Consider the following 15,146-nt stretch of genomic DNA (forward strand, 5'->3'; position numbering starts at 1 on the left):
GTACTATTTACAACAAGAAGAAAATAAAATGCCAAAAAAAAACAAAAAACAAAAAACAGTCAAGCATTTTTAATAAGCCCCTAAGATACTTTGGGGCTAAGACATATCCAAACTCTGCACAGGAGTACAAGGGGAAAGGGAGGAGAAGGCAGCACAAGTCTCCCCCACTAACGTCCTTGTACGGGAGTTGGTGATAAGGATCAGCAAGGTGTGCTGGACACAGTCCTCCTCTGGCCCCCTTTACTGGCAGGCTGATTCTGGTACCAGAAGCACAGCTCGCACTGCTTTGCGTCTATGCATGATCACGGATGTGAAAAGCAGGATTTAGACATATGTAAAACAGGGACCATTCACCAGCTATTGCGTTGGTCACAAATCCCTTGAGGAGCAAAGTCTCTGCTTCCTGATATTATCCCCTATGGGCCATGGGTATTTGAGAAGTGACAGGGCCACAGCCTCAACCCTTTATACCAACAAGCAACTCTAGCTGGGCGGTGAAGGACTGCATGTTGCATCCCCAGAAAGAGTGACATTTGGGGGATGCTTCTCTAGGAGGAATGCTGGTGGATGGGGGACTGCCACTGTATAATGCTGCACCCCCACTCTGTCTATCTCTCTCCACACGCACACAGCTAGGGTGACCAGACAGCAAATGTGAAAAATCAGGATGGGGGTAGGTGGCAATAGGAGCCTATATAAGAAAAAGACTCAAAAATCGGGACTGTCCCTATAAAATCAGGACTTCTGGTCACCCTACATACAGCCTTAAAAGCTGCAGTATGACCTTGGAGTATCAGAACTTCTACAGATTTCACAATGCAAATTCTGAGCAGTATTCTTACTTATTATTTAAATAGGAATAGTATATAGCGATTTCTTTAAGTGGCTGAAAATGTTAAAAAAACCACATACGGTAAAACTCTGAGAAAACTGAATTAAAAGAGGATATATAACCAGCAACAGTGATTTATAAAAGGGTATGAAAATGTCACATATTAGATATGCAAACTTTAAAAGCCTCAAAGTCCTAGCACGACACCAGACAGCGAAAGAAGCACTGGACCTCTCAACCACAACATGCTTTCTATTTTTCAGTTAGACTCAAAAGCATTTCACCATTTCTAGTTTTGTTACTGACAAGACACGTGTTCCTTTGTTCTTCTGTTTCACTATCAGGGCTATGTATAAAAATGTAGTGAAATATTTCTACATTTAAAAACCTGTTTATTGATGCATACATGTATGTATGAAGACAATACTTACATAACCAAACTGCCGTTCTGACCAGTCCTGTGTAGTTCTACTCTGAAAAGTGATTGTAAAAAAATGCAATTCTGTGTTTGTCCTCTCCCTTCAACTCCATATCCAATGTGCTCTGTTCATAAGCAAGTTACTATTTTCCTAACTACCCGCCCTGCAAATGCAACCATGTATGTGAGAATCAAGTTGATCTCTCTCTTGCACCATCACCAATAATACTTCTACAGAGCAAATTATGACAGAAGGTAACAATTGTGCAACTCCTTTGCCTTCAATGAGGTTTCATAGAAGGGACCAACTGGACATTAGAAAACAAATCCAAGCCTGTACAAGGAAGAGAGCCTGTCCATTTCAATCTCTTAGCCCTACTGGCTCTGCAGGCGTATGAACCAGTAACAGCTCATTTTCGTCACTCAGAGCAGCAGATAGGACACCAAATCCACACAAAGGTTGAAATCCTGTGCTGGGCCTCCAGGAGGCTCTGGGGGAGAGAAAAGGTGGCTTTCCTTTAAACAATTTTTGCACCCTCAGAATTCAGCACTGCTTCAGGAGCCAGTGCAGCCCCCAATTTACAACAGCCTCATGAGGGCGGCCTCTGGTTTGCTCTGCAGCCTGGAGCAGTCCAAAATCCCCCCCAGCACTTGGGGGCATTATCCTGCCCCTAGCATGCTCTCTACCCTGAGGTTTAAAGGGTAGTCAGGATACTGAGTGCCTGTGCCAGGATGGGGGTGGGAATTTTGCTGTAGCCCTTTGTGGTCCCTATATGCTGCTGCTGTGGCTCCTATCCTAGGGTAACCACATGTCTCAATAGTAGGGGCTTTGTCTGATATAGGCAACTACGCGCACAAACACCCCAAGAAAATAGTGCCCCGATTTGTCACACTTGTTATCTGGTCACCCTCTACACAAGAGCAGAACCTGTCCCAAGGAGCACATTCAAATAAAATGATTATACATAGTCTGTTTTCACAGTAGACCCACACTTGGAAATTAACAGGCCTCTGAGGATTTGAAAGAGACAAATTAATGTCCTGTTTAAATAATCTTTTAATGGATTTGGTCATTTGCCTTCCCTTCAGTAACTTTATACTCTTAGGGTCCAATCCTCCAGTAACAATATCTTCTAGGAGACGCTTTGTTTAAGAAGAAATTACAGAACGGAATCCATAACTTAAGTAGTTCTCTCTCACTGCTTACATTGCACAAGCTTGGCATAAGTGACATAATGCATATATACAACAGAGCTACTGTGCCAGACTCTGCTACATTGACATTGGCTGGCTGCACAGATGGAAATTAATGGTCACAACATGTACCTATTTCTTGAATTTCGATTATGAGCAGGTTCTGTGAAGCATGATTGCAATCTAGAGCCCTCAGAGCTCAGGAAAACACCTGTTTTATTTGAATCACACAAGGTGTGTTTATGAGACTGGGCAATAAGTTGCAGCTCTCAGGGTTTTTTCATCTTTAATTAACACACAAATTCAGTGCAACTTTCCCACACAACTACCCGGTCCAGAGATGATGGTTCCTATTCTAGCCGTAAATGGGGTCCCAGGTGCACATACAAATAATGCACATCCATAATAGTTCACACCCCTATTTATGGGCATGAGGGCTGAGACACTGCTACTGTGGAAACCATAGTTCTGAATTTCCTGGCTCTTAGGTTTTAAATTCTCAGCCTCAATGTGCATTTACATTGCTTTTTGCCTTGAATTAAAACTTCTGTGCCTTACAGAAAAGGATATGGCAGAAATGTCCAGCCTCAACAAATATGAACCAAATCATCATTTGAATTCTTTTATATGGCACTATGTATTTAAAGGATCCCCAAGCAGTGAACATATGATGAGCCAGATCATGCCCTGGGTTGAGTGGGAATGAGAATGGGGAAAAGATGACCTGGGGGGGGGGGTGTCCTCTTCCACCCCACTCAGCAGCACTTAAGGATCTTAACCTTTTGAACCATAGGCAGGGGCGCTGGTTCTTGCCTGCACAATGCAGCTTAGCTCCAAGAAGGTATGGGCCACGCTCCCTGATCAAGAGACAGCTTCCCAGGCAGCTCATGCATCCTTTTACAAAGGAGCAGCAAGGCATAGCTGGCTATGAGTGCCCCTGTGGCACGATGGTTCTAATACTAGAAGCACAGATGGCATTGCTCTGCTCCCCTGAATGGCAAATTTAGATGGACGTTTAATAGGAATCCATTCAACAGCTACTGAAATGCAACCAACTCTAGGGTGCGATATGGCTGCTGTCTGACAGCACATAACTCTCTGCAGTACTTTAGAACAGGAGGGGAGGAAGAATGCCATATCCAGTTAAAACCGCGGAGGGGAATTAGGGAGGTAGAATGGAACTGGCCTGTCTGACATTTTTACAGCAACAAGGTGAGTGAAGTGAAAGAGACACGTTTTCGAGCACACAAAGCTCTTCTTCAGGTCAGCTCCACAGGAAATTTTCCAAAGTCTAGGCATAACTAGGGAGGAACAAAAGCTCAAATACATTTAAACACGTAGGGCAAATTCATCCTGGATGGAACTCCAATGACTTCAGTGGAGCTTAACTATGGATGAATTTGGCTCATTTCAATTTATGCTGATCTATAATTTTAGATGTAGAAAGTCTCTACAAAAAAAGTTAAAAAATAAAGGAACTGCCATCCTGTGACAACACATCTCAGCATCAACTGACAAAGAAAAACTGTGCCACCGCATGGAAACAAAGTTTGCTCTTGGAGCTGGTTTCATCAGCAGTTTTTAGGTGTCCTCAGGACAACTGCATATTGTGTAATCTCCATTTGGGTCACAAAACCCTTTACTAAAACTCACAGCAAGTAAAGTACAGAGCAGAGCAATAGCCTCCTCATTATTATGTGAGAGGAGTCATATTTTCATCATCATCATAGGCATTTATAAGGCACCCGTCACTCTGGTATCTAGGTGCATAGGCAATTTACAAGGACGGTTGGTAGACTGTTGATCATCAACATAAAAGTATTTCCTAATAAGCGAAGTGCTAATCAGATGACATTCTTATCATAAAAAAAAGCTGCTCTTAAAAAAAAAAAAAAAAAAGCACCCAAAGTCTTCATATGCTGGAACACAAAAGGCACCATCAATATAAAACAAAGTGATTGTTCTGATCCTACCATCCTCCCCAATATGCACATGCAGGGCCTCTTCCTCTAGCAGGCCCCAAGCAAAAACAAGACCTGGCTCAACTGGGATGTCAAAACATCAAATGTTACATATTTAACCCTTATGCTTCTGAAACCCCACGAACAGAAGCATTTTTTTTTTTTTTTGTAAAGACCTTGATATGATTACACCTTCCTCACTGTCGCTCAGTTAGGCAGGACAAAAGGTTTTGCTCAGTGTTACCTACGGAACCTTGCTAAAATAAAATTTTAACTAAACTCTATTTCACACCCCCAAGTTTTTATTCCCAAACTCAAGACTACTTTGAATGTGCTCTACAGGTTTTCTTAAATTTTTGCATGTGCTTTTTGTAAAGGATCCCTTCCTCCTGCCCCCACCCCTTTCCCTGAAGCCCACATTTCATCTCCACTTTAGGCTCTGCTTCTTAGCTGCTTTCTTTCAGCCAAAGGAAGCTTAACAGGAGCCCATAATCACTATCCTGAGATTAGCCAGGGGTAGGTGTTGCAGACAGAAGCATGGCATTCCCTTTCTCAGAGCCAAACACACTACCAAGCAAAAAACGAGTCAGGCCAGATCATGGAATCCAACTCGGGTGTCTTGCAGAGTTAATGTGGGACCAGCCTCACTCTCTTCATTTTAACCTCTGCAATTGCAACTCTGGGTTTCCTGCCTTTATGCAGGGTACAAGGTGCTTTCCCTAGAGAACAAGAGTTACTGCCTATCAGCAATTCTGAGGTAGAGCCAAACCCTGCTCCCGCTGAGAAAACTCCCATTCATTTTCATGGAAGCAGGATTGGGCCCTGCTACCTTTTTTGGGGGTGTTATTATTACAAGTATTGAGACGTCACACTCTGCGTGTGCACAGACAGAGCGTGCATTAAGACTGTTTAGCAATACACAGTCGGGCACTTTAAAAGTGAATTATGAAGGAAACAGAGCTTCCAAGTATCTGCCCTTGATTGCTTCTTTAAGACACAAAGATGGCGACCACGGGACCCTCCCCACCCAAATATTAACGTTGGCTCTGCTCTTCCCCCTCACACATTAGAAATATTAGGTCCTGGCTTCCCTGTTTGCTGAAGGGTTCTTTGAAGGACTGGAGCTGAACAGTAACATCACAATAGGCTGATGCCTGAGCTGCAGCTTTCCCAGCCCAAGACTCAGTACTCCTTTCTGACTCACTTGAAGTTTGGAAAGCTACAGCTCAAATTTCAGCCTCTGGTGGAGTTGCTATTCAACTCCAGTCCTTCAAAGAATCCTTCAGCAAAAGGGAGGGTAGCCAGGACCTAGTTTGTGGAAAACAGAGGGGGGCGGTCACTGGGGGGCGGACAGAAGCAAAAAAGCACCCAGCCCACGCATCATAAAGGAGCAGTGAAAGGCACATACATTTTTTTAAATGCACTGGAATAGTTTTAGGGTGATTTGTAAATAATAGGAAGTTCTGAACAAACAGCTCTAAGAAGAAAAAAAATAGAATGCCTCTTTGTAAGAACACTACAACAGCAGGGAGTATAGGTTCTGAGATACTGTTAACACTGTTTTTGACTTTTAAAGAGGCTTTTAGAACGTATTCCTTTTTGTGCAACAGAACCGTGAAGACGAACTTCTGACACTGGTAACTCGTTAAGGGAAGACTAAGATTAATCACAGGCTTCAACTTCTGCACACTGTTGTCCCATGTTACAATCTGTTAATATACTGGGAACTCCTCTGAGGCCAGTAAGGGATGTTAACATTGCAGTTGTAGAAAGTCCCTGACCCCAAATTATCACAGTGGCATTTGTCCAATTTTTAAAATGTGCTGAAATGCTCGTTGTTAGAAGAAAGAAGATTCAAGCCCATAGTGCCCAACAGATCATGCAGAGTTTCCATCTGTGAATAAGTTAGTCACAAAACATGGGTTTTTCAAAAATATCCTCTCTCAATCCTGCAGGGCCAGTCTTCTGGTTTAAAATACACTTCCCAACCAAGATTGGGGCCTCAAAAGAAACATGTATTAGAGAGTTTTCTCCTCTCCAGTCATGTTACCAGAGGGGTGGAGACTGGGTCAGCCTATAAAAAGAATGGGGGCACACCAAGTGGTTGAGCTGCTTCTAAAGCAGGACCAGCACTGCCGTCCCAGTTCAAAAATATTTGAACATGTACTTACTTTGTGTGTGTTTTGTAAGTATTGGTCATCATTTAGGCATAAAAAATAGATCTGAGGAGAATGTGCCTATTAGCCTTATTTAACATTTTAAAATGTGTGATCTGATTGTAGAGCCTTTCATCCAAACAATCCCAAAGCATTTTGCAAACCACAGATGCACAGGAATGCTGCACCTGCTGCTGAAATGCAGCCACTTCTAAGGTGGAAACGTAGCAACTGTTTACCAGAGCATGGAAGTATTTTCTGCCAGTATAATTACAGCAATGTTTTATAAATAAACTGAATTATCTTTTACACTGTGTTCACTTATTAGACAGAATCAATCTAGAATACTAGATGTCTCCCTGAATGTGGTATTTTCTTGTACTCAAATTATAATAATTTCATCTGCTTGAGATCCTGTTATAAAAAGTATTGAATAGAAGGGTCAGGCACTTGTGAAGATATATATTTTGACTGTCAGTGACATGTTATACTGGGACCCAAATGTACATTACAGTATGTTACTCACATTTGTTTCAATTGAAATACCAAATAAAACACCCACTGCAATGCACTCTCTGTCTGCTGGCAGCATTCCATATAGTTAAGCTCCTGATGTCCTTCATCCCCAAATGCTCCATTAGAAGCAGCAGGCTGCGCTCTATTGTTGGAAGATTCAGTGGAACACATCCCCAGGAGGTCAGTTACCTCTCGTCTAAATCGCTTAAGGAAAGAGTATGTTAGAACCCAACAACTGTTTCCCGTTTACACCTGATGGAATAAACAATTTGACAACTACCAAAGTATATGTATTTTTTAAAAGGGACATCAGAGCTGGCAAGCGGTATTGGACTGACAGCCCTGGTGACTCAAGAATCTGTTGATCCACAGGACAGTAACTGCATGAGCAGTGGTAATGCAAATTTCCACACAGTCTCACCAATAAGCCTCAACCCTAAGCTGGAATGAGCACCTCCAAGGTGGAATTCAGTTTTTATGGCCTATTCAATCCTAGAGCTTCCTATGTGAAACTACCAATTACAGGGGTTGTTCTTGAAACAGGGATGCCTGTTAACCAGGAGCCAGACTAAAACCATCAGTTCATCTCACATCTACCCCATTACCAACTCCCTGAGTCAAACCTGGCTAAAACCACCCTGGTTCAAAAAAAAACACAGCAGTTTCTAAAGACCACTTTTTGAATAGAGTACATGCTCCACCTTGTTCTAGTCACATAGACATTCACGTAGCTTATCTAAATTCTCTCTCTTACCTCATCCATTTTTTCTGATGTTGGTGTCTGGTCACCAGGCAGCATTTCTTTAGTCTCAGAAGTCTCAGCTTTGGATGTCCTACTCAGCTGATCAATAGGAGTCATACTGGCCTCTGATGTTCCTCTTGAATTCTGACTCAGAGGAGCTGTCCCAGGGATTGGCTCGTCATCATCAGAATCTGGCAACGGTGTTGGACTAATGTCCTCCAAGCCAGTGCTAGAGGGACGTGAGGATGGGGTTTGAGCTCTATAACTGGGCTGAGAGTTAGAGCCATACAATGGGATAGGAGAAAGCTGGGAAGAGGAGGAAGAGATAGGGCTACCTTCCATTCGGATCTCATTGTCTGAATCATGTTCGTTGAGAAAAGGTAACTTTGTTCTCTGCTCTTTCAAGAGCATCTCAATCCTTGAGTCTAAACTGTTATGCTGCATTTCAGACTCCATGGTTGGGGTGCCAGGTGTCTCACTCCTTTCTGGAGTCTGAGAGAACGATGCTGTACTTTGTTCGGTAAGACAGTTTGACTGTGGCAAGGATGGGAGTTCCTCCTGTTTTTCTTTCACAGGAACAAAATCAATATTAGTAGCAGCACTACCTTCTACTAAGATCTCAGCTGGAGGTGGTGCAGGTCTTCGGTACTCAGTGTCTCTGGAAGTTTGGGGATACTGCTGTTCATCAGATGGGGGAAATACGGCTGGTGCTTGGTATGGAGAGAAGGCAGATTTATAACTTGAAGAACCAGAGTGGCTCAAGGGAGGAGTGTGAGAATATTGTACTGGCTCTTGCTGATGAGACTTGAATGTGCTAAACTGATGTTCTGACCCTCTGTAAACACCCGCCGAGTTATGGACATAGTGATGTCCTGGTCGTCTATTGTAGGCATCTGTAAATTTTGTTTCATGTCTCCTGGGTTTATACCCAGAGTCTTGTCCGTAATGGTAAGCTGGTGTCGTTTGACGACTGGAATAGGTTGAATCTTGGGAAAACGGAGTCCCCAGTCGTGGGGTGAGCGGGGTTCCTTGCGACTGTGGGGTATACTGGCTATACGAGTTTGGGGTGTCTTGACGACTGCTGGAATAGGCTGTATCATGGGAAAACGGGGTGCTACTGTTTGGGGTAATGGATGATCCCGCAGAAGAAAGGTTACTGTCTTTCAGACGTTTTACAGAATCAGTCAACTATAAAAAATAAAACAACAGTAAATAATATAGACACACACACACACATTACATTAAAAAACTATTTGTCTGATTTTCTGAGAAGCTGAGCACCAAGACTTCCCACTGACTTCCATGGCAGTAGTGGGTGCTTGCAGCTCTGAAACCCAAGTCATACACAAATAATTATCCGTTAAAACATGTAGGCAGTTATTTTGGTTTTTAAAAAGTGTGTAGGAGAGGAAGTGAAGGAAATGGGCAAATACTATTTATTCTTTGGCAGCAATGTTAAGGTCAAGAGAATCAGATGAATGTGAGACATCAAGAATACTGAAAATAAAATACAAAATTCTGCCAACAGTTTTTGAATGTAACTCGAGAAGAGAATGAAAGAGCACCATTGAAACCAAAATATTAAGACTGTTTTACAATGTATGAAGGGACCCAAGTAGCTAGTTTACATATCAGACCATATACATATACACACTGGCCCCACACCTGCAATCAGTTCCACATAGTAGACCTGAATGCAAGCACTGAACCTGTGGAAGTCAATGGGGCTTTGTGTTGGTCTGATTGTCGGCTCAGACCCCCGATCTGCCCACCTGCCACACATTAAGCTCTAGCAGAAGAGTCAATCTATCTACTGTATGTAAAGAGGTTGTGTCTGAACTGCAAAACAAACAAACAAAAATTAAACACAAACTTCACAAAGACACATGATCAGGTAGAATGTTTCCAGCTATGGAATCTAAAAACTGAAAAACGTGAACCTCGCAGAACAGCCAAATAATCAATCTCAATGAAATTTACTTCGAAGGCACATTGCGGAGTTTATCCAAACAACCCAATTAAAGTTTGAAGCCAGTAACAAAAAAGAAAGACAAAAAAAAACCCTCAAACAATGATGAGTCATATCAGCATCATGCCAAAATCAAGGTTCAGTAATGTAGAGAGGCAGCAGAGAGTTACCCAGTCCAAATCCCTTTCACATCAGCAGGATATGGCCTGAGCTCTAACACAGCAACAACAAAAAACAGAAACAACCAACCAAAAAAACAGAGACGATTTTACGGAGGCCGCAGTGAAGTAATCGGTTTTAAAGTTCCTATTTAAAAGTTATCTGCTACTTTTTTTTAATTAAAATTCGCATGCCAGTGGCTCCAGAGAATCATCACCACTGTCAGGTTTCATGCAGCACCCAACTGTCTGATACACTGACACAAACACACTTACAGACAGAGTTATTTTTTGCATGGTATGGCTGTTGCAGACCATAAAGATTTGGCAGTTAAACTCTCTCTTCCTCACTCCACCCCCTCCTCCAAAGGTTACAAAGGGAGCTTAGGTCATATTTACTCCTCCCATAATTAATTTATGTATCAACTCCCTGGGTATTTGATTGCCTGCAGGTAAGAGCCAAGAATGCGCTCCCAGCCAAAGGCAACATAAGAGCCAGATCCAAAGCCTGCTGAAGTCAATGAGAGTTTTTCCATTGACTTTAATAGGCTTTGGATCAGGCCCTGAGGGAGGGAGCAGGCAGACCAGCTGACCTTTATGGCTGAAACAGGGGGGAGAGGAGGCAAATCAAGAAATTTCAAGCTACTCTACTGGAATGACTACAGCACATTAGCAGTGTCTTGGCAGAATCTGGTAGACATTAACTGAAGGAATCACCAAAATTATTGTTCTGTGGATCACCCCACAAAAATTCAGTTCAGGGTAATATTGTATAATAAATTGCAAGACCTTTAATCAACAATAATGGTGGTGACTGATGTAAACAAAAAATGACGAAGCAGTTAGAGGTCTCATTAATAACTGAAAACCAACCCATAATAGTAGACGTGTACACATTCATTTTGGATCCTCTGTAATGAGGCAATAAGTACAACCCTGTGAAGTGCTGAGCATCATCCACTCTTCTGAAGTCACTGAGAGTGGAAGGTGCCCAACAGGAGACGCTCAGCACGTGGTAGGACTGGGCTATCCAGTCAAATCACAACCTCTTTCAGCTCCACTCTTCCACATTTAAGGGTGACCTGCTGAGGAGAAAATGAGGCCTCTTTATGATGGAGAAAGATGACCTGAAAGGTTTTGTTTTGAGGGAGTTTAGAGATAGGTTTTTTTTCCCTCCAGTTTGGTGTTCACATTCAGTATTCAAGGCTTGTCTATCTGGAGAACTAGTGAAATGAGGATATTATAAGAATCAAAGAGAGAAAGGAGGTGAGCAACTGAGAGAGGGGGGAAAAGATTTACAGCTACAATGTTTAAAACTATTAAAGCCAAAACTTCCAAACTTGGATGCCTCAAGTCAGGCTCCTAAATCCATAAATAGATTCCAACATAAAAGTGGACAGAAATCCATGGGAGGGCAGTGTGCTCAAGACTACTGAAAAGTCAGGCCATTTTTATTTGGAAGTCTATGGCTCCAAACCAGCAAGTGATTCCACACAGAATGTGGGCCCATAAAGAGTCTCTCTAATTTAAATGGAGGTCTGTGAAGAAGCAGGTGACTCCCTGTCAGTCAGTTGCAAGAGAGTTGTTTACACAGACAACCGCTTAAGAGCTAAACTTTAGACACCCCAGTTTGGAACTTCTGGGCTCTGTTTTTGTTGATGAAGTGATTTCAATGAGCATTTTGGAGAACTGATGTCATTGTTAAAGACACAACACCTCTACTTCTCATTTTAAAAGGTGTGGGGAGAAAACCTCAAATGCATGAGACAACTTCCTGAAAAACTACGGAGGAACCAGGATGGGCATTCCTGATATTTTTAAGAGAAAAAAAGCAGAAAAGATACCCTAACCTGTAAAATTCAAACCACACCTTTCCCATCTTCTGGCAAAAACCTAAAAAAACCTTTAAAGTGAAGGAAAAGAGGACAAGTTTATCCTTGCAGGTCACTCCATTGACTTCAACAGGGGGACCCGATGGATGGATTTGGCCCAGCATCCTTGATTACAGAAATTACTAAAGTTACTAAGATGCAGTTAGTTAGGTCTGTATATTTATAACAGGACACAGATCATTCACAATATTCACTTAGGCACAGCAGGAATTTGCGCATGACACTTACAAAGTATTAAATTTGCTCTGGTAAGTTCCAGTTATTAAATTCAATGTATTTATTTAAATACAGATAATGAATTTTAAAGTAATTTTTACAATGTACTGACAAAACTACCCCAGGATGGGAAAAAATAATACCACACGTCACTTGTTATAGGAGAATCTATTTGAATCAACCACTGTCTGCTTGTAAGTTTTTAGAAACGTACTATTAAAATACACCCAAGCAAACTGTACCTGCTGAGTTTCATTCACAGTTGGCGAGACATCCTGCTCATTGCCTACAGGAAGGGTCTGCGGAGTGTAAAGACCATTAACCAGAAGTTCATAGAACCGCATACGGGTTTCACCTGCACAAACCACAATGAAAGTTTATTAAAAAAGCCACACACCGTACATCGAAAGTCTCTTTATTAAGCCTTCCCCAGACCCAGTCAGCCCTTTGAGTAGCCCCCATTTCAGCCAACATCTTTCCACCAAAGGAGGCCAGGGCAGTACTTAAGGTAAGTGCCACCGTTTCTTAAAAATCTGCCGGACAAGTGATGCAAAGCGCTCCCTTCTCTGATAATGGGAGCGACCACATCTTCAACCACAGCATCTGAAAAAATGCATTAACAATAGGCCACCTCTCTTTGAGATGAATGGGAAAGGGTACCAGAAAGCATTAAAAAAATTAGCCAGGGCAGAATCCAGCATTAGTAGTTACACTTGAAACTCGATGTATATAATTAAGCATACTGTAGTCTCTGTTAATGTGCTCCCTTGAGAGAGAGGTTTCTAAGTAGTCTTTTTCCCTCTTATTCTATTTGGCTGCTCTGTTTCCGTGTCATGCTTTCTGAAGAGCAGTAATCTCTTTCTTTGCAGAAGTATCAAATGGTTTACATGTGTCAGAACTGTAACTTTTAGAAAAGCTTCATCTCACTAAATGTAACACCAATTCTGCCAATACCTGTATCCAGTTTAAAAGCCTTTTCCACATAAACTTTTCCAATAGAATGAGGTGTTATTAATACAAATGAGATGCAATCGAACACGATGGAAAAAATAATTCCCACTTCTTTTCCAAGAAGGTACTGGCTAACCTGTGTTTTGATGTGATGCATATGTAGCGCTTTCCTAGTATGACCATTCTAAAAGCAGTGGTTTTCAAACTGCGGGTTGCAATCCAGTACTGGGTCATGGAACGTAAGGCACTGGGTCAGCACCGCCAACCAGACTGTTAAAAGTCCTGTTGGCAGTGCTGCCCAGTTAAGACAGCTAGTCCCTACCTGTTCTGAGAGCCGTGATCCTCTCCTGCATCTCAACCCCCTGCACTAGCCCACAGTCTCCTCCCATACCCTGAACCCCTCATTCCTGGCTCTACCCCCACAGCCCTCAACCCTGCACCTCAACCCTCTCATTCCCCAGCTCTGTTGGGTCAGGGGCATCAACAATTTTCTTCAACTGGGTCGCCAGAAAAGAAGGTTGAAAACCACTGTTCTAAAGAATGCTAACCCTCATGCAATACTGACAGCTATGTTTAAAATTCTTATTTTCAGGCTGCTGAATTCTAGTGAAGACACAGTTTCTTAATATTAGACAAGTTTGTTTACTTTGAGCCTGAACTTGCTTATTTTGCAGTCAGTAAGTTTGTCACGGATTTCAAAAGAAACTAGATCAGACCCTTTGAGATATTTTCGGTTTTGCTTACAGGAGGGGTGGATTCTTTGTTTTTTAGAATGTGAGAATATTTTTTTTTAAACTGAAAATTCAGTTTAAGTCAACACAGCAGAAGATGTTTCTTATCCAGGGGTTTTATCTTTTACTTTTCAATTACAAATAAAAACCACACGTAACGTCTAACCAAAAAAGAAGTGAAATATAGTAAAAATGCACAAACCCAACACCTGAACCTGCAGTGCACACACATAGCATGTATTCACATGAGTGAGTACTCCCACCTAACAGGACTACATGAGTAAGTGCTGCAGGATCAAACATCCAATTCTCATACACAATTGTCCATAACTCGTATCTACAAATGCACTTCTCTAAAGAATCTGCTCCAGATTAAGAGCTTGGTACTGCATTATTCAAATAAAATGCCCATTAAATAAATACTGCCTATCAGTCTCCAATAATGTTTGGTTTTACAACATTGCTTCACATATATAAATATTGGGCCAAATTTTCAGCTTGTGTAAACTGTCATCGCCCAGTTAAAGTCCATGCAGCTATGACAATTTGCAGCTGGAGATCTGGCCCAGAGCATTTGAAATATTGAATCCACATGAAATTATAGCACTTGCCATCAATGTTGTAAACTAGAAGCACGTTTAAAATCAGTGTTTTTAAATAGCACATATACCTTAGCTTCCTCCTTCCCCTTTTCCTTTGGAAAAACAATAAATACATAGTATTTATATTTTCATTTTCACTGAGCTTTGAATTACCCCCATAGAGGTAATGAGGTAATTAACTCTTATATCCATTCTACAGATGGAGAAATGGAAGAAGATAAATTAACTGAATTGTCTTAAGCTACAAAGGAAGTCTCTCTCAGAACTGGGAACTGAACTCATGAATTCCAAGCTCCTAGTCCTATGCTCTGATCACATGATCATTAAATACACAGATAAAACACTTCTTGGACTCCTTTTTATATTTTTTATTTTACTAAAATTTGGAATCCAATATTGAATTTTTATAAAAGTACATTTTACGACCTTCTTGAAAAGCTCAATATTGCGAATAAATGGATAAGTAAAATAAAAATTATAGACTGCGTAGCCAAAGATGTCATAAGCTGCAGCTGCTATTTTAAGCATTATATTTTAACTGATCTTGCCATACCACAAAGCATTGCTGGTATTATTGCATCTTTTAAAAGAACCAAAGTAGCCACAAGTTTTTAAAAAGTTAAAATTAGAGGCATAGAGAGAGTTTATGAGTTATATGTAAAAATGAAAGTGCAATTTAAAATTAATGTCTTAATGTTTTCACCAAAGTAACTGAAATATGCAAAACCATGAACTTCTTAACATGCAGTTAACTTTCCTAGCTCTTAAACGACCACCTGTTCTAGGATTACAAAAGTTAAATATAAAA

General features: G+C 41.4%; 1 protein-coding gene across 1 annotated transcript in view; it reads right to left on the reverse strand.

The window, feature by feature from the left end:
* Positions 1 to 15,146, reverse strand: part of SETD1B (SET domain containing 1B, histone lysine methyltransferase) — a 70,646-nt gene that overhangs the window by 52,269 nt on the left and 3,231 nt on the right. The window contains exons 5-6 of the mRNA XM_032800734.2: positions 12,297 to 12,409; positions 7,832 to 9,007 (exon numbers count right to left, since the gene is read on the reverse strand). Coding sequence (XP_032656625.1) covers positions 7,832 to 9,007; positions 12,297 to 12,409 — 1,289 coding nt within the window. The remainder of the gene's footprint in view (positions 1 to 7,831; positions 9,008 to 12,296; positions 12,410 to 15,146) is intronic.

Source organism: Chelonoidis abingdonii, chromosome 22 (assembly GCF_003597395.2).
Source record: "Chelonoidis abingdonii isolate Lonesome George chromosome 22, CheloAbing_2.0, whole genome shotgun sequence".
Taxonomy (NCBI): Eukaryota; Metazoa; Chordata; order Testudines; family Testudinidae; genus Chelonoidis; species Chelonoidis abingdonii.